We start from the raw sequence: 22,506 nt of genomic DNA on the forward strand, positions 1-22,506 counted from the left end.
TTTGTGATCTTACTGTATTCTGCTTGCCCAACCTTCACTTCTTGTGACGCATTTGATTGTCAGTTGTTATTGGGAGTGCTGTGAATGTCTTTTTGTCATTCTTATAGTTATTGAAGTACATCTGTATTTTTATCAAAGTAGAGCTCCAGTCATGTTAGTACTTTGTGTTCTCCAGCAGCAGCAGCAGCAGCAGCACCTGTTTCTACATAGTGTTTAACTTTTATTCATGTGCTTCTGTGAAGAAACGAGTAGTACTTCTGTATTGATGTGTCGACTAGTAACCATTAACTTTTTTCCAAGTGTTTTTGTATTTTTAGAGCATTTATATTGGGTGGGTTGACTGTTAGAGAGAGAAAGGCAGTGACAGCATATCAGAAGTAATTGGATTGCATCCAGTGACTACTTGCTTAAGTGGTAGATTTGAATGCAGTTGAAAGATGGATAGGGTCTGTACCTATTTTTATAGATGCTGGAGAAAACTGGCCACTTACTTTGTTGACTATGGTCAACAGAATTTATGTTGCTGCCATGGGCTACCTCTAGCATCAACTGTGATCCTTGATATAGCATCACCTTCAGGAAGGCTTGACTTCATTGGTCCACATTCTGAGTGCATATGTTGAACTGTGACAGCTGTCGTAAACTTGTCTGTTGGGAGTGAGGACAGTCATCCTGGAAGGACTGTGCTAGTGTAGAGTATGGGTTTGGTGGTGTCTGGCAGCTCTAATGTTAGGGAAATAACAGGAAGGTGGGAAGGAAGGCCAGTATACATTCTCTATGCTCCATGGAATGGGGAGGCTCATCTGAGATGTGAAGGAAGCCCTGTAGGTGGCTATTGAGCACACAAGGTGCAACCGGTTGCAAATTATTATTTGTATTGGCATGCCTGCTGCCTGGATTCAGAGGCTATTCTCAGTTCCTACAAGTAGCTGGCTGCTTTGGTGAAACCTGCTGGCTTTGCTCGCAGGGTGAATGCCGAGCTATCATTTTGCAGCATCTTACTGGGAACTGATTGTGGAAGCAGAGTGGAAGACACTTTCACAGGCAATACAGTGACAGTTTTAGATGTAGATCTCCGTACTTTAACTATTGGGTGGAGTATTGTAGCCTCCCCTTTTTAATACGACAAATGTGGACTAAATGTAGATGGTAGCTAAAAGTATAATAGTTGATTTGATAAAGTGAGTTCTCCAAGAGCTGAAAATGTTTGGAGATGCTGAGTGACCATTTTCAACATTCAGTGTTCTTTTTAAATTGTTCTGACTTTGAAAAGTGTTTTGTAATTTTAAATGAAAAGCCAACAATATGAATTAGGATAGATTGCTACTCACCAAAAGGAGAAGGGACTGAGCAGCAGATAGGCATATTTAAAAGTAAGCTATTTGGTACTGTTAAGTTATTGGATAGAGTCTTCTGTCAGATGTGGAAACACACTTGAACACACACTACCTCGTGGGGCCCACCTTTTTTTGGTGAGTTTGTGCTTGGCTGCCACTGGGCACCAGCCTTTACAGCACCTCTGCCCTTTCCATGCTGCATGTCTGTCCTTCTGCTATTCTTTCTCCCTTTCCTTGGGGAACACGTCTGGGATATTTTTGGAAATGTGTTCAGAGGTTTTGATATTTAATAGCCTGACATCAGTACAGCCCCTCACCTGCTTTTTTATTTATTTCTTCATTATGCATCTCCTACCTTCCTCCATTTCAGCATTTGAGGTTCCTCTGTTTTTTCTTCCTGCTTTTGTTCTCCTGAAGGCGGGCCCACATGTTTGATGCGTAACAAGTGACTGGGTAATGTGTAATTGTCAGTCGGGGGTTGACAAGTAGGATTCACACATACTCCCTGGTACCCCTGGTACATGTCAGGCCAAGGGAGGGGTGATTGTGTGAGCTGTTACCTTCCCAAATTGCCAGTTGGTCCCTCTGTCAGGAGTTGAAGAGATGTGACCTGAGGTTTGAACACTCAACCGAGGTGGGTGAGCACCCCTTAGAGGGGGCGGGGGGTCAGTTGGAAGGAGCCAATCTCCAACTCAGACTACATCTACTAAAAGTAAACCAAATGAGACTGAAGATTTCGAGAATCTTCCAGCTGCACCTCGATTCCTCATGGTATCACATACTGAAGGAGGTCAGTCCTATTCTGTGGTTAATCTGTTTATTAGCTAGATTGCGTATCGGGCACTCTCTTTCTACAGATCGCCATTTGTTAAGTGGTGCTCCCCCACTGCTTTATACTCACTGCGCTCAACCTTTGACAGTCCACCTTTTCCCGGCAGAATGCCCTTTTTTAACCACTCGCATTCTCATTTGTGTTTGCCATCTTAGGTACTGGCCTTTTTAGCGAATGACATCCGGGCTGTCGATCATATTTTACTTTTTATCCGTCGTAGCAATAGGACGAAGGACATGACTTGCTGTAGGACTGGGATCCTCCGTACTCTCTCCATGTGGGGCTTCCGATGTAGCCTGGCCCATTTCTTTTAGGAATTTTTAAAAGAATGTCCAAGGTACGTGTGGGTTCTGCTTTCTCGAACACCTTTATCAAGGAAAATGGGGTGCCTCAGAGTTCCGTCCTGAGTGTCATCCTCTTGGCTATAGCCATTAACTCATTAATGGCCCGTCTCCAGCTGGGCATCTCCGGTTCCCTTTTTGTCGACGATTTTTGCGATCTGTTGCAGTTCTCCATAGACTCGTCTCCTCGAGTGGCGTTTCAGTGAGGTCTCGATCCTTTTTACTCTTGGAACATTGACAGTGGCTTTCGCTTTTCCACTGACAAAACTGTTTGCATGAATTTCTGGCAGTGCACTGGCTTTTTCCGCTGTCTTTACGTCTTGAGCCTGTCGGTCTTCCATTCACTGAAGCTACGATATTCCTGGCGCTCTTGCTTGATAGAAAACTTTTCTTGTTCCTCTCACATGTCTTACCTGGTCGCCTGCTGCACCCGGTCCCTCAGTATCCTACATGTCCTAAGTGGTACATCCTCCTCCACTTGTGCCTATTCCTTGTTCATTTGAAACTAAACTACAAGTGTGTTTCATTTACGCATTTGGACGTCCGTCCATCTTAAGCTATCTTAATATACTCCAGCATTGTGAAATCTGTTTGGCCGTCGGGGCCTGTTACGCTAGCCCGGTTGAGATTCTGTATGCAGAAGCTGCCAAATTACCACTGTCATACCGGCGTGATGTTCCCCTCAGACGATATGCGTGCTGTTAGCTGGCCACCTCTCCTATGCCTGCTCCTTCAGTGACTCATTTTACCACCAGTACAGGCCCGTTCCTCTTCCCTGCTGCCTCCTGGTGTTCACTTTCGGCTATTGCTCTGGTAGCTTAACTTCACACTACCTGCTACTTTCCCAATGGGTGTGAACCCTTCACCGCCTTGGCTTTGTGTGGCAGCCCGTGTTCAGCTTGGACTTCATTTGCTTCTTAAGGAAACTACTCTGAATTCAATCTATTGCTGAAAGTTGTTTTGACTTTCGCAAGGAACTTAGTGATGTACCATTGTTGATACTGATGCCTCTCAGACTGATCGTGGTGTGGGGTGTGCCTTTTTTATTGGCACTGGCAATTTTCGGTATCAGTCTCTGGAACACTGCTCAACATTTACAGCAGAGCTCTTCGCCCTTGACCCAGTTCCCTCAGTGCCCTTCAGATCCCTCGTGTGCTGTGTACTGCCCATCCCTTAGTTCAACGAGTTGATGAAAGTTTCCACTTGCTCACTCCTGAGGGAGCCATTCTGATATTTACGTTAGTTCCCGGTTACATCGAACTGACAGGAAATGTGGCTGCTGACGCTGGTGCCAATGCTGCAGTTCTCATACCTTCCCCTGCTTGCTATTCCATTCCTTCGGGTGAGTTCTGTGTTGCTGTCTGTCAGCAGGTTGTTTTTTTCAATAGAGGTGGAGCCCCTCCACACCCACACTAGCATGATGGCCAGCACAAAAGCTCTACTGCTATCTCTGCATAAGGGTTAGTTTTCACTAAAGTGAGGTCTCGCAGGATGTAGGTACTGCAATGTTTGCATACATCTGGTTAAGGTTAACCATTAATACGTTCTCGTTTGGATTTGGTTTGGTTGAAAGTTTAACAGACGGTAGCGGTTTGAAGGGCTGAGGCAAGAAGTGCCAAGGCAAAAGTCAAGGGAGAAAAACCACTGTGATAGTTGGATCGGGTTGTAAAAGCAAAGCGGTTTTCTTGCTGCCTGTGACAGGTTGTGCGAGGGTAGGCTTTGTTACTAGTGCATATCGTGCGAGTCATTGTGTGGTGGTGGTACTCGGCAGCTGTTGTGTGGTGTCGGTGTCGATTTCTCGGTCAGTGTCAAAACCTGTAACAGTTACATTCATCATTGTTTCGTGTCCGATAGGACATATATCAGATTCACAGTGTAGGGTAGTGTTGATGGTTTGTTTGTGCGTCAGTGTGTGAGCTTGTCGGTTTCCCTGCTGTAGCCTGTTGGTCAGCTTTAATAGCAGCTGGCATATCCAGTCGATGTTGCTGATATGCAGGGGCTTGCTGATGTTGTCGCTTGTGAACGTATGTTAGCTTGCCACAGGTGGCTGTGCCCTAGCTCGTTGAGTATTTGGCCACTTATGCTTCCCCCTGTGGTCGTGATTGTGGTGGTGTCACTTTGGCATCACCACTTGTGTTCTGTTTACAGGAACGAGCTTTCAGGATTTAAAACCTTCCCAACAGCTTGGCCGACCTGTCGGCCCACTTGCCACACAATCATTTTAGCTAGGTTGCTTATTGGGCACCATCTATTTAACCATCACCATTTGTTAAGTGGTAATCCACCACCACTTTGTGCTCACTGTCAGCAGTCCGGTGTACGTTTGCCATTGGAGTTATCAACCATCTTAGCAAGGTAAACAAGCTGCCAGACACATTTCACATGTTTGCCATTGGAGTTATCGACCATCTTAGCAAAGATGCACAAGCTGTCAACCAGGTTTTTTTCTGTTATCCATCAAAGCCATATGGCGAAGGATGTTTAATCTATGTAGCATATTTTTTGGACTTTTCTCCAAGGGGAACCCCTGTTCATAGCACTCTTGCCTTCGGTCAATTGGGCTTAACATGTAATAGCTTTTCTTTCCTTTTACTTCTTTATATTCTAAGGTTATAACTTGGGTGCTTGTGACATCAGCTGTTTTTGTATCCTTAAAAAATAAGTAAGAAGGGTGGGTATTTAAGTTGGTACTTCCTGTGCACTCTGTTGCGGTGGGATGGCAATGATATCGTGTGACCTGGTTTTCCCCACTGACAGCTCTCGTAGTGACTTCAGATTTTCAACTTCTCCTTTCAGAGACTCTTTCCTACTGGATCGGCACCTCAGCTTTCATGATGTCGTCTTGCTGTGGTTGCAGAGTTGGGATGCTCAATCCTCCTCCTGTTCTGAAATAGCCTCTGTTTCTTTTCTGCCGCAACTCAGTCAGCATTTCCCACTAGGTGGCAGTCTACTGGTCATTAACACAGTGGTTTGGCTTCTGGAAGCTGCTGAGGTAGATCTTTGATGAATTTGTAGTGTCCACCAGGGATACTAACGTGATGTGTAACAAAGGAAAAACTATCGCAGCATACACAAACAGAGAGAAAGAGGGGTAGGGGGAGATCCCATCCAACGATGGAAACAAAGAACCAAATAATGAAAGTGGACTGCACTGAAGAAACATGAACAATGAAGAAAAAGCATTGCCAAATAAAGAAAACCAGTCACTCGGAGCAAATGGTAGCCAGGTAAATATCACTAAACATGGAAAGAAGTTGCTGTATATGAGAAAATGGTCACTTAAAGTGAAGGGAAGATCACTGAAGAAATAAAAAGATTGCCGATTGACAAGAAAGATGACAGGCAAAAGCTGCAGATAATACACAGAAGAAACAGAAAAGACACCAGAAAGGTGGTTAATTCGGTCAAAGACAATAAATTTTTAAAAATTGTTAAATATGCTACCCAGTGCCGAACTGGTATCCAGAACCTAGTTTCTAACCCCACAATCGCACCCGCAGAAAAACCTCCCCCTTGGACCCACCCACTACCATCTACTCAGCCCCACCACTGGTAAAGCCTACAATATCAAGGATAGATCACCCGATACTAGTTTCTGGAAATGGGAACTTGATCTAAAACACATCCTGACATTCCAGCAGCCTCCTTGGACTGCAGAGTTGTGTGCACATAAAAAGGCGGCTGTTGGCGCAATGTGCAGCGGGAGGGAACAATGTACTGCGTGACACTTAAGCCGTTCCCCCTTGTCTTTTTGTAGTTTGTGTTCTTGGGTGAAAGTCGAACATTTAATGTTAATTTTCATGTTAGTTTATGTCTCGTGAAAGTTACTTTCTCCTGTGCCATTATGCAATGATTAGTTTATGTTGAAAATCAACACACAACGAAATTATTGTTTTTTGTTACATTTAGGAATAGACTGTGTAGTGGAGTTCAATAGGAGCATGTGTCCATTACAATACTTTACTAAGTACCTTTTGTTATGCAGTGCACAGATTTTGGGAGAGTATACAGGCTGTAGAAAACTATGTAAACAAAATTTTAGAGTATTTAGCAGAAGAGACATTTTTTATGTGACAAAATATCACATAGGTACTAATTCCACACTAGGTTTCCACAAAAGTTTTGATGCTATCGATATTCACATATGGTGTCCAGACTGCTCTGTACTGTGTATCATTGTAGAGAGGTTACTGGAAATGTCATCGGTTCATATTAATGAGCAAGTGGCATCCCTAAAACAATATTCAGTGCACAGCAGTTTGAACACAGTCTCCGAAAATTGCTGGCATCAAAACCTTCATGGACCCATAGTGGAGAAATGGTGCATCTATGAAATTTTGGTCACATAAAGAAGAGTGTAATTATTGCGGTAGTTCGCTGTCACCGGAACAATCTGTTAATTTATCTGCTCTAAACACTCTTACATTGTGTGTACGTAGTTTTATTACACTCTGTATTTGTAAATATTACAGGTGTATTGTTGAAGCACATAGGCAAGCAAAAGCAAGAAATGTATAATGGTACACAGTGTAACATTGTCTTCAAACATAAGGTTGGTGTGAACACCACAGCTCCTCATGAGTCACACATGTTATGCCCTTACCTTCCTGACTTTCCCCACTTGAACAACAGTGCCACTATAGCAAATGAATGCTAGAGTTGAAAGAAGTAATAAATTGCTGTAAATATGTAGGACTGACTAAAGATTGAACATTGAAACTTTGTATTAGTGGTCCGAGGCACTAAGCCACTCATTAGAATGGAATGCCAGCTGTGTGAAATTCCTAGGAATCCAATTGGATAAAAATTTATCAAGGGCCTTGCATATACAGTACCTCACAAATAAATTAAATGGTGTAGCATTTGCAGTGATGATATGCAATTCTACAAGCGTGAACATAAGGAAAATAGTATATCAGAGTGTCTCCGGATCGGTAATAATATATGGAATTATATTTTGAGGTAGTTCAAACGGTCTGTCTCAAATATTAAAAATTCAAAAACTGTCATTAGAATTCGCGCAGTGTAAAGTGAAGAAAATCATGTTGCACACTTCTATACAAATCTATGTGTAGTAAGCATTCCTGCACTGTATGTGTATGAACTGATTAGCTTTGTACATAGTAACCCTAGTTTATTTGTTGCAAATCTGTTCTGATACATTTAAAACATCAGGAATGAGAATAATTGTATGTTGCCGACCCATTGTTTAAAACTTACAAGGGTATGAAAATTCGTAACAAAGTTATAATAAAAGAATTGCTTAATACTAATTTAAAATCACTGGGAAAAAAGAAAGAAAAACCCTTACATGACAACCTAGTGGAGAAATTTTATGTCATGAAGGATGATCTGAAAATTTGAGCAGGGGACGACACGTACTTCAGATTAATGTTTGTTAGTAAAATAAGTTGTCAATTGTGTTAGTTGTATGTCCTCTATAGTATATTATATTAATTGTATTTTTAAGAAAAAACTGTAAACAAGTTTTTGTGTTTTGGCAAGTCTCCTGTATATTATGTCAGTGACTTACAATTGTTTGTTATGTTACAAACTTTTATTCTCCTCTAGTCTGTAACAATAATGGCAAACAAGCAATTGAATTGTCCCAGAAATTAAGTAGATTGGATTTATTATACAGTGGAACCTCCCAGTAGGAATATAAACAATGTAGGAAAAGATAGATCGTCACTTGCTGTAAAGGTAACATGCTAAGTCGCAGACATGTACAATTAAGACACTTACATATAAGCTTTTGGCCCCAGCCTTTGTTGGAAGAAGAACCAAGCACACCTCATGTACACATGGCCATCAATTCCGGTAGCTCAGGCCAGAATATTCTGCAGAGCAGACTGCAGCAATTTCACCTGTGGGGGATGATAGGAATTGAAGCAGAATGTGATGTGCTTGCACACAAGTAACAGAAATGTCCATATATCCCTGTCAGATGATGGCACGAATCATATAGGAATAATGAGATTTATGTAATATGCTGCTGAAAAATTTGTGTTTGGTTTATATGTAAAGCATGCTAACAGATTTGCATGTAGTATGTGTTGCCACTTTTCCTCTAACCTCTCTATTATATTAATACCCTAAATGAATCATACATTCATGGAAATGAACTTTTTCCAGTGCTTGATGTAGAATCTTTACTGTTAACAAGAGCAAAATTTGCTTCATCATGATGCTTAAGATTAAATAACAGCAGTTGTTACGTTTTTATCGTGTTTAACAGGGTGAAACAGAAACTGCTGATGAATGGACACATTTGAAACTAGAGTTTTTGAAGCCAGAGAACATCCGTGATGCAGACAAAAGAAAGCCCACTGACCCAAACTATAATGCTAAAACACTGTTTGTTCCAGAATCTTTCAAGAAAACATTGACACCTGTAAGTAATGATCGGTTTAAAAAAAGGAAAAAAATACCTGTTTGAACAACAATTAGCTGTTAGAAACTATTTGTATGATATTTATTAACAATTAACTGTGTTTAGGAACAGTAAAATTGTGTTTCTGTCCTAGTTTTTGTTGCAGATTGAGATGTTTGCTTTTTATTTGTGACTTATTTAATGTTTTGTTTAATATGTTGAAAGGCAAAACATACAGTTTCCTTACAATATAATTATTCAAGATTATTCAAGTTGACGCATCTGATATATATATAATAGAAATCTACAAAACATAAAAAGGTATGACAAGGGCTGCCCAGAAAGTAATGCAGTGCATTTTTTTCCTTCAACAATTCTTTGTATTGAACATAATGCGAATATGAGCATTACACGCATGAAGGAATGGTGTCTTACCTGCACATCCGATTTGTCCACGTAATGTCCATCCCGTTCTATGGTCTACCTCCAGCACGAAACAAGGGTGTGGATGCCCTGTCGGTACCAATCCTTTTACTGGTGACGGAGCCAGTGCTTTACTGTGTGTATCATCTCATCATCCTCATAATGTCTTCCATGAATGGCATCCTTTAATGGCCCAAACAAGTGGAAGTCTGAGGGTGCTAGGCCAGTGCTGTCAAGTGTGACAGCCGTGGATGGTCTCCCCGACCGCTGCAAACTGTGGAGCTCCACCGAACTGCCTTCTGATGGCCTCATCCTCCATGCCCAGTATAATGACTGATCAGTAAACAGTGAATGTTGTTTCGTTTATACTACATACGTTTATATATACATATGTGGATGCAAATGTGTGTGTGTGTGTGTGTGTGTGTGTGTGTGTGTGTGTGTGTGTGTGTGTGTGTGTTTCTATATCTGTCAACAGCAGACGCTCCATAGACTTTGCACAGCAATTGCGAATATTCCCCACAGCTCCTTTCTCTGCAGACGCCATTTTGAAACTGTCATGCAGCTACGTTATCTTTTGGAAGTAATGGAAACTTGGCGCACTCACTCAGGAAACTTCAAATAATACATACGTAATATTTCGCATTCATAGCATTGTTTTCGGGTGAGGGGGGGAAAATGCTGTGCGTTGCTTTCTGGGCAACACTTGTAAAAAGAAAAATGAAATTATATATAACAAAATCTGAGAGCCAAAGTACTCGGTGACTATAATTAAAGTGCAGTTACTTACAAAGGTACAGTGTGGGCCGTAATTATTGCATGACAGAGAGACATAGTAGATACGCTAAAGCATTAATGCGGAATCTATTTACTCCAGAAAAAATGTCACCAGGTGCTCATTGAATGCAAGAAAGACAGATAGAAGTATTTCCAAATGTTATGGACTAGGAACAGGATGTGGGCAGAAAAGTTCAAACAAGTAAGAAAGGCATTATGTTGATTGTATTATTAACTGTCGGTGACAGAGTTTGGTCAGTATGAGCATTGGAGGCGTTGATGAGATGTTGTATAGTGGCCGAAACTGGAACCAATGTTTTTTCCTGCATAAATTGGTTTTGCATTAACTCATTAACATATCTGCCAAGCTTCACGGTCATACAATAATTAGAGCCCACACTGGACCTCTGTGGAAAGCTTCACTTTAATTAGGACTGCCTGGTAATGACAGTGAGCTAAAATGCACAGTGAATTGTGCCAAAGAAGATGTAAACAAATGAACTCTGAACTTAGTGTGCCTGAGCAAACTACACAGTATTAGGTACTGGTGGTTCTAACAGACCATCCCATGGACTTTAAAGACTACTGGCAGAATATTGGACATTGACTTACTGTCCTCATGACATGCCATCCACTGGAAAATAACTGTTTAACACCTCATTATTAGCTGCAGTTAACAATTACTTACATTACAAACTCAATCCTATATTGATTGGATCATTTTGTTTTCTAAATTAAATATTTTTATATCCAGAACTACTGGCATGGGAATTTACATTTCAGCATTAACAATTTGGCTGCCCACATAATGTTAAGTTCAATAGTACTTCTCGAGCAACATCATTCACCAGCTAAATTGAACACATTGGGGACGGGGTTCAGAGAAGAAGTGAGTGTTACATAGAGAACAGTACGAAGTCAACATCAGTCAACTGCAACTCTCAGACTTGCAGTGTATTATGCAAGGGCAATGGAAAAGTCAGATTTTTGCATTATTGTGTTGAAAACTGACACATTTTTACTTTATGTAGTGAAAACAGTTTTTTCATATAATTTGTTTTTGAGTAAATAAATTTTTTCCCCCTAAATAAGATTAGTCTGCTGTAAGCTTCATGTACATAGAGTGGCTATAAGTTGCGGAAGCACCATTATTGGAAGGATGGCTGAATACTGCCCTGTAGGTGCTTCCCCAGTGATATCAGTTAGCTGCCTTTTATTTACTACTGCTTGCTCTGTGGCTTCAAGAATACCCTGATAGCTGTAAACGATAACAGTTATTAGCATGTTCCAAGAATCAAGACCTATTTTAATTGAAAATTGTTTGTGCTATGAAATTGAATTTCTGCTCCTCATATTTACATTATCAAATAATTTACAGTGAGCACTGATATTTCGTACAGTATTTTCACATTATTGCCAGATTTGTAGTAACTGCAATGCCTTGTATTTTGAATGGTTAAGAGCCCTGTTGTTACTAATCAAACATGATGTGAGGCTGTGCTATTTGATGTAAGAGATTTGTAGTCCCCGCTAGGTAAACACTACTTTTCCATTTTGAGGAATCTAAAACACAACAAATCCCCAGTTTTACACTTTTCAAGGGTCTTTAAAAAAACTGTGTAAAATCTTGGAAATGATGTTTTAAGTGCTAAAAGTTAGTTCACGATCCTCCATGCATTTTACACACAATATGTATGATATATTTATGTAATAGGCATCACAATATGCCAGGGACTTGTTTATTATCTAATACAGGTTTATTATTTAACAAAAACTGTTGATGTAACTGGAACTATAATCCGTTCATCATAAGAATAATCCTGATGTAAACAAACACAAACCTGATGATTGGTCAGAAGCCGTAGCACATTTATACTGGTGTTGTTACGTTCCTATTTATGTGCTAGATATCTTATTAATAAGTTATGTTAAATGAAACTTTAAGATATTCAAATGTATTAACAGCCATCAACGTATTTCTTAATCGTGTTTCAGCTACGTAATTTTTATTTCAAAAATCATGTTCAGTAAAATCTCTCCCGTGTAAATTCCCCCCCCCCCCCCCCCCCACCTGATCTGTTTGAAGAACCTGCATCTCGTAATTATAAAAGTAGTCTCTCTCTCTCTCTCTCTCTCTCTCTCTCTCTCTCTCTCTCTCTCTCTCTCTCTCTCTCTCTTTTTTAATGAATAATGCACGTCTTCTTGTTTCTAATTGCATATTGGATATGAAATTTCTGTTTCCATTTCAAATACAAATTCTTAATTATTGATGTTTTATGAAAGATTGTTCACTAAAGTTGTTCAAATTAAGAAAACATAACAATTTAATTTTTTAAGGTAAAAATGAAAAACCAAATCATCTCTATTTGGACTACGTCCATTATTTTATACCACATAGTATTGTAGAAACATGAAAAAGAATCATTTTCACAGCATCGAGCACATCATACAAATGCTGCATTTTTACATTTGCTACTGTACCACTGCAATATGAACCCAACAGAACTGATCTGGAGCCAAGGTGCGGGATTTGGTCCGAGAAGTAGCAAGACTGTTAAGCTGCCAGACATACTGGAACTAACACGTGCAGCTTTTTCACATGACACTGCCGAACACTGGAGGGTTATAGAACTGCACGTCATAAAAGATAAGGAGAAAATGCGGCACCTGGTTGGCTTCGTGGAATCTGTTGTTGATCAACTCGTTATCAATGTAGCAGGTGACACTTCCAGAACTGAAATGTATTTCTCGGATTCGGATAAGGAAGGAGCTAAGAGGTTATCAAACGACTGACTGTTAGTAATACCTTCAGTGGCTTCAATATTTAACTGTATGGTGAAATCCTTAAATACTCTCTTAGTAATTGCGAAAGCGTTACGGAGATGATAGATAAACTCCAGTGGAAGACTCTGCAGGAGAGACGCTCAGTAGCTCGGTACGGGCTTTTGTTAAAGTTTCGAGAACATACCTTCACCGAAGAGTCAAGCAGTATATTGCTCCCTCCTACGTATATCTCGCGAAGAGACCATGAGGATAAAATCAGAGAGATTAGAGCCCACACAGAAGCATACCGACAATCCTTCTTTCCACGTACAATACGAGACTGGAATAGAAGGGAGAACCGATAGAGGTACTCAGGGTACCCTCCGCCACACACCGTCAGGTGGCTTGCGGAGTACGGATGTAGATGTAGATGTAGATGTAGATATGTGACACACAGCTTACGCAGAAAAATTACCCTGTGGTTAAGTAAGGAATTTTTGTTTTTAATTACAACAGTACATTAGCTAAAAATGATAACGTGTTGCGGTTTTCATCCAGTCGTCTGAGGAGTGTATTGTGGATTATTTGCAGTGTATTGTTTCATTCTACTTAAAAATTAAATGACATTACTTTGCTCGTTCTCTTTTTACGTGTGAACTGCAGCTGGCCACGTCACAGCAGCCAGTGCTGTCCAAGGTAAATGCGCCGGTAAAGCTGTTGTCCTGTATTATCGCTAAGGTGATCTGTGCGTTACGCATAGCACAAAATGCACCCTTATTATCGTACTTGACAGTACTCGAGACAGCTTGGCTGAAGGCTCACGTGAAACGGAAATCCAATGAGGTTACAGCAAACCCAGAAGAACATATAGTGCAGTGTTTACATCAGGCTTATTCTTATGATGAACTGTCTGGGAAGTAGAAATGTTTAACTTAATTTCATATGTCTTAATCAATGTTTTTGGAAATCCTACAGCTCTCTTTCATTATTTAAATAGTGAAACACTGTGCCAGTTACTTATTTTTCATGCTTAGTGTGGTGCATTTAGAGAATTTATTCTCGTTGTCAAGTGCAAACATTTACGTAAGTATTCTATGTGGTGTTGACATATGCGTTGTTCTGCGTCTCTTTCACTGTAGTTGGCTTTATGAAGTTATCAGGTACTGTGACTGTCAAATATGCAGGAAACCACCTACATAACTCTTGCACTTGATAACATGAGTAAATTCCTGAAAAACATCTTGCTAAGCATGAAAACATATGACACTAGTGCTGTGTTTAAACCAAAAACATTTGAGGCTTTGAGCAAAGCAAACTGAGCAAAAGTGTCAGTGTTACAAGTGGTCAAATCACGAAACGCGCTAAATATGATTCGACAAAGATGTCACAATGATCACAACAATCATGAAATTACTCATGCACAGTAGTCACTTTGGAAATGATTGTGATTGTTCCTGATACCCTTATTTGAATGAACCTTGTTACTCCCATCAGTGACCATGCCAATTCTAGAGCTTGGCAGTGACAGGAGATACGATATGAATTGTAACCCATTTATCAGTTCAGTTGTGCTGTGTAGAGTGCCCTGGTGTCAAGAAACTTAATGATGTAAAGTTTGTGAACATTGCTTGACAGTTAATGCCTTGCCAGCATCATTTAACACATCAGTTGTTTCAGTTTTTTCTCCACAGACATTATTTCATAAAGCGTAAATCGTGGGAAAATTATAAATATGTTAATGGGAAATCAGGAGCAAATTAACATTGTCAACATAGCAAATTTGATGAGGTGATAAAAACTCTAAATGGCTGGTGAACGTTAATTCCAGGAACGTGGAGTGTTATCGTATGTTGTTTTTATGGTGCCCTGAGGTTATTTTAAAAGTGACTTATGTGATTAAAATGTTCACTTCTGTGTAGCAACAGCAATTAAATATATACAAAGGGTAAGATGCACCAAGTATACACAATGGGAGTGGCCACATGTATGAAAAATCTGAGCCATTGACAGATACACAAACAGAAGGTACAGAGCTTGTCTAGGAACAATCATGTATCATGTATGCACACACACACACACACACACACACACACACACACACACACACACACACACACACACACACACACACACACACACAAATATTCACTCAGAAAGCACTTCTACATATCATGACCATTACCACTAACAGTTCCGACCAGAATGCAGCAGAGAGGGGAGAGAAGACCGCTGTTTGTGGGGAGGGGGGCGGGGGTGCAGGGACAAGATAGCAGAAATAGAGAGGAGCATGGAAGGGGAACAGTCAGGTGGGTACATTAGCAGACGGCAGTACACAAAGATTGTGAGGTAATGTGGAAGGGGAGGAGGTGACAGACATGGCTGTTGGGTGAAGGATGTTGCGACAGTAGTTTACCATAGGTTGAGACTAGGATCATGTCGGGAGAGGAGAATGTGTTTTAAGTATAACTCCCAACTGTGCAGCTGAAAAAAGCTGGTGGCAGAAGGGAGGATCTAGATGGGTCGGGTTGTGAAGCAGCTGCTAAAATCGAGCATGTTATGTTCAGCTGCATGTTGTACCACAGTGTGGTCTGGTATGCTCTTTGTGACAGTTTGTTTAGCATTGACATTTATAGCAATATAATAAGCTGCACAATGGTTGCATCTGAACCGTTATAAAACATGGCTGCTTTCACAGGTTGCCCAGCCTTTGATGGGGTAATATAAACCTGTGACAGGACTGAAATAGAAAGTGTTGGTTGGGTGGATTGGGCAGGTCTTGCACCTGGGTCTTCTACTGGCGTAGGATCCCTTTGGCAAGGGTTTGGGATTGGGAGTGGCATAAGGGTGGACTAAGATGTTGTGGAGGTTAGTTGAGTGACGGAACTCCTCTTTAGGAGAGGTGGGAAGGATCTTGGGTGGAATATCCGTTATTTAATGGCACAATGATGGCCAATCAAAACCCTGATGAAGGATGTGGTTCAGCTGTTCTAGTTTGGTGTGGTATTGGGTGATGATCTTTTGTAGCTGCCTCTTGGGTGTGACAGGAGGATTGACAAGGTGATGAGAAATGGACACGGAAAATCAGTTCGCTGACTCGGCACAGGGGATAGTGCCTGTCTGTGGAGGCCTTGGTGTGACCTTCAGCGTACGGGGAAAGGTAGAGTTCTTGTCAGCGCAGATATGTCATCCATAGGTCGTAAGGCTGCATGAGAGGGATGTCAGCTGTCAAAATGCAGGTACTGTTGATTGGTTTAACGTGGACAGAGGTGTGGGTGGAAGCATCAAGAGGAAGGTGGCACCCTGGGTTGAGGAGGACTAGGTGGAATGATTGAGACAGAATGTGCTGGGGTTGCAAAGGATTGAGGATAAGGTGTCTTGATTGTGAGTCCAGATCGTGAAGAAATCATCAGTGAACCTGAAACAGACCATTTGTTTTGGGTTTTGGGAGGTTAGGAAGACTTCCTGTAGATGACGAGTAAACAGGTTGGCGTCGAAATGCTTAGGTTCGAGTAAATACGGTACCACAGAATATGATGCCATACGAAAGCAGAGAATGAAAATAGGCGTGGTAAGCTAATTTACTGAGATGTATATTGCCAAAATTTGCAATGACGCTAATAGTATAAGTAGCTGGACTCAAATGTTTCAGCAGATTGTCATTGTGCTTTTTTTCCAGTTCAACCCCTCATCAATGCATACACCTAGAAATTTTGAATATTCTACCTTAGCTACTGATTTCTGATCTAAGTCTGTATTTATTAATGGTGCCATTCCGTTTACTGTGTGGAACTGTATACACTGCGTTTTGTGAAAGTTTAATGAGAGCCCATTTGCAGACGGCCACTTCTGAAAAACATCGTTTACAACTTCACCAGTTAATTCTTGTCTGTTGGGTGTGATAGCTATACTTGTATCATCGGCAGAAAGTACCAGCTTTGCATCTTTGTGAATGGCAAGTCATTAATATATACTAAGAACAGCAGAGGACACAAGATCGAACCTTGTGGAACCCATTCCAGTTTGAGAAATCAACAAGAGTCTTGCATATTATGTGAACTGCTTATTTAAACTTACTGCAGTCTTCCAGTTAGGTATGATTTAAACAATTTGAGCACTGTCCCATTCATACCACAGTACTTGAGCTTATCTAGAAGTATTCCATGATTTACACAATCAGAAGCCTTAGATAGATCACAAAAAATCCCAACGGGTGACTTCTGGTTACTCAGAGCATTTAATATTTCATTAGTGAAAGTATATATAGCATTTTCCATTGAAAAACCCTTCTGGAAACCAAACTGACATTTTGTTAAAACTTTATTTTTACGAAGGTATGAAGCTACTCTACAATACATTACTTTTTCAAGAATTTTGGATAAGGCAGTCAGAAGAGAGATTGGGCAGTACTTGTTGACATCTGACATATCCCCTTTTTTAAGCAGTGGTTTAACAATGGCATACTTCAGTCTACCTGGTAAAATAACCTGCTTCAGAGAGATATTACATATGTGGCTAAGAATCCCACTTATTTCTTGGGAACAGGCTTTTATTATCCTGCTGGAAATGCCATTAATTCCATGTGAGCTTTTATTCTTGAGATAGTTTATTATATTCCTAATTTCAGGAGGAGAGGTGGGTGGAATTTCAGTTGTATCAAATTGTTTTGGTAAGGCCTCTGCCATTAACTGCCTTGCTTCTTCTAATGAACATTTAGATCCTATTTTCTCTACAATAATTAAAAAAATGATTATTCAAAATGGTTGGATGGTGGTATGAAATGGGAGAGGCAGGGTTCAAAGCTCTAATTAGTTTGGCTTTTATTGGATGTATCGGTGGCAAAGAACTGTTTCCATTGCAGGGTTCAGGAGAAGAAGAGTAGGTCTCTGACGAGTCCAACATTGATAAATTTGGGTGTAAATTTCAAAAGTGAAGCCTTTAAATAGGACTGGAACTTCCCTGCCACAATGCTCCATCTTTCTGCACCAGTTCAGAAAAGCATCCCTTTCTCTGGCCAAAACAGAGTCCACATGTTGTTCCTTAAATGCTGCCTAAGCCATGAGATCCCCCTCCCCAACGGTGTAACCATAAAAATTCCTTTCTCTGGATCCCATCCTTCCTTCCACATTGACCTTCATTTTTTCAGATTCTGCCAGTAACTCTGCCTCACGTTTCCATGGGACAGATATTGCTCCATAAGATAACTATGTATAAGTCACGTCTCTGAAACTGAATCTCTGGCTCTCCAGCATCTGGAAAAACATTCCAAACACCACCGCTGTAAGTTAGCTAACCTGCTGATGTGCTGTTGCTGCCTTTGAGCATCAATATCAACCACTACCCTGCGCACTGTGTTCCTCCTTGTCAACCCCTCATAGCATGCAGTCTCTGCTTAGCAGACATTTCAGTTTACCACATCCCCCAACACTCCCAAGTTTTAGAGCCTAAGTAGTCCTGGAACACTGTTGTTAACCTTTCCACAAAATCCTCAATCTCACGAAAAGTTACAGCCCTATCAAAAGGGCTTGCTTTTAGCCCTACAACCAGATTTAACTTGTGAAAGACCTACTTTCCTTTTCCAATTCCTGCAATGGAAACCTTCCTTTGCCACCAATCTCACCAACCAAAGCCAACTTAATCCCAGCATTGAACCTGCCTCACGCAGTTCGTACCACCATACATAACTGTTATCCTCCCTTCTCCCACCTAACCATCCCAATCACCTCCCAGGAATACCTCTCCTCCAACTTGGCCTCACCATCCTTTCCCAGGTCCCTTCCTAAGAACACCAAGCTTTCAGCATCAGAGAGAACAGCCATACACAGTTGCAAAACAGATCTTGATCCTCCCTGCAGACAAAGGCTCCATCATTGAGGTGACAGTTACTGTGAGTACTGGTGGAAGATTTGTCAGTTTTCTGACTCATCCACATATAAATTCTGCCAGAGTGATCTCATACCAGGAATCCAACATTAACTCCAGTGCCTGATTAAAGCCTTACGTCCTTCCCAGAATCGCTCCCCTGAATCTATTTCCCTCCTAATCCTTATGACACACCATACACTGACCTTCCAAATGTTCCCCAAAATTCACAAACCCCAACAATCCTTGATCCCCTATTGTAGGTAGTTATTGTCTCCCACTGAAAGGATTTCAGTCCTCATTGACAAACGTGTCCAACCAATTGCTCGTAACCTAGTGTACCACATCAAACATACCAACCACTTCCATCACCAACTCTCCACCATCCCCACCCCTGTAACTCTTAAGTTCCCTACTAATCGCTGTTGACACCACTTCCTGATACAGCAACATCCCTCATGCCCATCCTCTTGCCACAATTGAACACTACCCTTCCCAATGGTGGAAAGTGAAGTCTAACCTGCGGGTGTGTGTGTGTGTGTGTGTGTGTGTGTGTGTGTGTGTGTGTGTGTGTGTGTCTTGCCATACTTGCCCCAGCATGGCATCGTCGACTGTGGCAGTTGCTTCCTGTATTCTCTCCCGGAGGTCTGCTACATCACCTGGTAAAGGTGGTACATACACCAGTTGTTTAATGTGTTCCCACAGAAAAAAGTCACACGGAGTGAGATCTGGTACGTTTGTCGAACTCCAACACACAGAACCCTCGCTCTGCACCTGAACTCACCATGTTTGTGACTAGCGCTGACTATCGGAAAATTACCAAAGTACGCTGTGGTGGTATACAAGAGAGGAAAAAAAAAACTTTCAGGTTTTTTCTTCAAAATGTCGTACGTGTGATATCTGTACAACGTTTGGTTCTTGTGAAATAAATAATTGAAAGTGTTCCTGGACTTGATGTACACCCTGTATGGTGAGTAGCAGCTTTCCTTTTCATAATATTATTACATTCCATCCTGGATTTTCCAGTGTTTGATTTCTGAAATTAATAAACATATACAATGAATCTTAGTCTTTTGATGAAAGGGAAACTCAAAGCTTTTTTTTTCCATTTCTTTCTTTCTTTCTTTCTCTCTCTCTCTCTCTCTCTCTCTCTCTCTCTCTCTCTCTCTCTCTCTCTCTCTATATATATATATATATATATATATATATATATATATATATATATTAAAAATAAAGATTCCAAGACTTACCAAGCGGGAAAGCGCCGGCAGACAGGCACATGAACAAAACACACAAACACACACACAGAATTACAAGCTTTCGCAACTGGCAGTTGCTTCGTCAGGAAGGAAGGAAGGAGAGGGAAAAATGAAAGGGTGTGGGTTTTAAGGGAGAGGGTAAGGAGTCATTCCAATCCCGGGAGCGGAAAGACTTCCCTTAGGGGAAAAAAAAAGGACAGGTATACACTCGCACACACACACACACATATCCATCCGCACATACACAGACACAAGCAGACATATTTAAAGGCAAAGAGTTAAGGGCAGAGCACGAAAAGAGAAAGTAAGACGATAGAGAAGATTTCGAAATGCAACAGAGACAATAACAAACGTAATTGTTGGGTTCAAATTAATGACGATGTAAATAAAACAGAAAGAAACTTCCACATGGGAAAAATATATTAAAAACAAAGATTCCAAGACTTACCAAGCGGGAAAGCGCCGGCAGACAGGCACATGAACAAAACACACAAACACACACACAGAATTACGAGCTTTCGCAACTGGCAGTTGCTTCGTCCCCTCTCCTTCCCTCTTTCCTGACGAAGCAACTGCCAGTTGCGAAAGCTCGTAATTCTGTGTGTGTGTTTGTGTGTTTTGTTCATGTGCCTGTCTGCCGGCGCTTTCCCGCTTGGTAAGTCTTGGGATCTTTGTTTTTAATATATATATATATATATATATATATATATATATATATATATATATATATATATATATATATATATATTCATGGATCCCCAATATGCCCCCCTTGTGATGCACAGGATACGTCAATGCAGTGTTCAAATTGTTCTCACACTATAGTGAGCATGTCTTGAGTTACAGCTTCCACAGCTGCTCTTATGTGATGTCTCAGTTCATTCATTGTTGTTGGTAACAGAGGCACATAAACAGAGTCCTTTATAAACCCCCATGAGAAATAATCACACACAGTCAGATCTGGTGACCTTGGAGGTTAGTAACTTAAGGCCAAATCATTTTAACCAGTGCAACCGATCCATCGTTCAGTAAATCCTTTGATTTAAAAACTCCCGCACTTCCAGATACCAGTCTGGTGCCCCATCCTGTTGGTAAATGAAGTGGTCTGAATCAGTCTCCAACTGTGGGAAAAGAAAGTTTTCAACCATATTGAGATATTTGCTTCCTGTAACAGTGTTCTCGGCAAAGAAAAGTGGACCATACATCAGTTGCTGCGAAACTGCATGAAACATATTACATTTTGGATAGTTGCTCTCATGTCGTACAGCTTCATGTGCTTGTTCCATACCCCATATTCTCACATTATGGCGGTTCACCTTTCCATTTAAATGAAATGTTGCCTCATCACTAAAAAAGCGTGGAAGAAAACTGTCAACATCCATCTTGCCAAGAACAAAATTATACAGCACCACATGTGTTTGTTACCTTCACAGAGAGCTTGTAGTAGCTGAATTTTGTATAGTTTCATGTGTAAATGTCAACACAGCACATGCCAGATGGACATAAAGGGTATGTTGCCCCTGCGGGTCCAGAGATGAGAATAGGCCCGAGGTATTCCTGCCTGTCGTAAGAGACGACTAAAAGGAGTCTCACGTTTCGGCCTTTATGTGATGGTCCCTTGTAGGGTTCGATCTCCATTTTTCAAAATTTTCCCAAAGAGCGAGCCAATTGGGGATTGGCGCCTTATGTGGTGCATCATGTCCATCGTGCTGTGAGATCTTAGCCCATTTTCTTGTTGTCTCATGCAGTACAGCTCATCCTCCATCACTTGGGCGAGGATGCCTTTCTGGGTGTGTTTTCCTCCACCCATTATGCAGTGTCTTTTTCTGCGCCGACAAGGAACATGGAATTATTTGCACCTCATATCCAGCACAGTAGCCAGTCCATTGTGGTGGGGCCACCGTGTACCCTGTTGGTTGTAGCCCCCTCACAACACAGGGATTGCCCTGCTGATGCCTGTGCCATTAACTCCCCACGTATGCCCAGGAGCAGATGCCCATCATCCGGGGGGGGGGGGGGGGGGGGGGGGGCGGCATCGGGACTCCCGGCGATGGCCATCCTGCCAGGTGGCCTTTGCTGCGGCTGGGTGGTGCCCGCGGGGAAGGGCCACTGGTCGGAGAGGGTGGCATCAGTGCAAATGATTAGCGATGAAGCGTACTACGTCATCACGTGCTGGTGATCAAACACCAGCAGTCTCTAAGCGTTCAAAGTCTCAGTACAGTGCAAGAAAGTATGACACTACATCATTCCCCTCACTGGCCACACCATGGCTAGGGATGGCAGTGAACCTTATTCATCCCGGTACCTCGTATGTATGAGAACTTATGGGGACTCCTTTCAGGATGTATACAACCCGGGAGATCCGGGAAAAAACCGGGATTTTTTTAGAATTTCGGGAATTTTTCATTGTTTCAGTTTTCTGTTAAATGTTTGTAATTTTTACTGGTAAGAACCGATACTCTAACATAGGATACTACTGTGTCCGCTACTGCAGAATAACACGTCAACAATGAAACATAAACAAGAGGGGAAAAAAATGAAA

The 22,506-nt window shown here is 41.3% G+C and overlaps 1 protein-coding gene across 1 annotated transcript in view; it reads left to right on the forward strand.

Moving 5' to 3' along the window:
- LOC126278261 (DNA mismatch repair protein Msh6) overlaps positions 1-22,506 on the forward strand; it is a 321,536-nt gene that overhangs the window by 130,292 nt on the left and 168,738 nt on the right. The window contains exon 9 of the mRNA XM_049978261.1: positions 8,749-8,904. Coding sequence (XP_049834218.1) covers positions 8,749-8,904 — 156 coding nt within the window. The remainder of the gene's footprint in view (positions 1-8,748; positions 8,905-22,506) is intronic.

The sequence above is a fragment of the Schistocerca gregaria genome, chromosome 6 (assembly GCF_023897955.1).
Source record: "Schistocerca gregaria isolate iqSchGreg1 chromosome 6, iqSchGreg1.2, whole genome shotgun sequence".
NCBI classification, from domain to species: domain Eukaryota; kingdom Metazoa; phylum Arthropoda; class Insecta; order Orthoptera; family Acrididae; genus Schistocerca; species Schistocerca gregaria.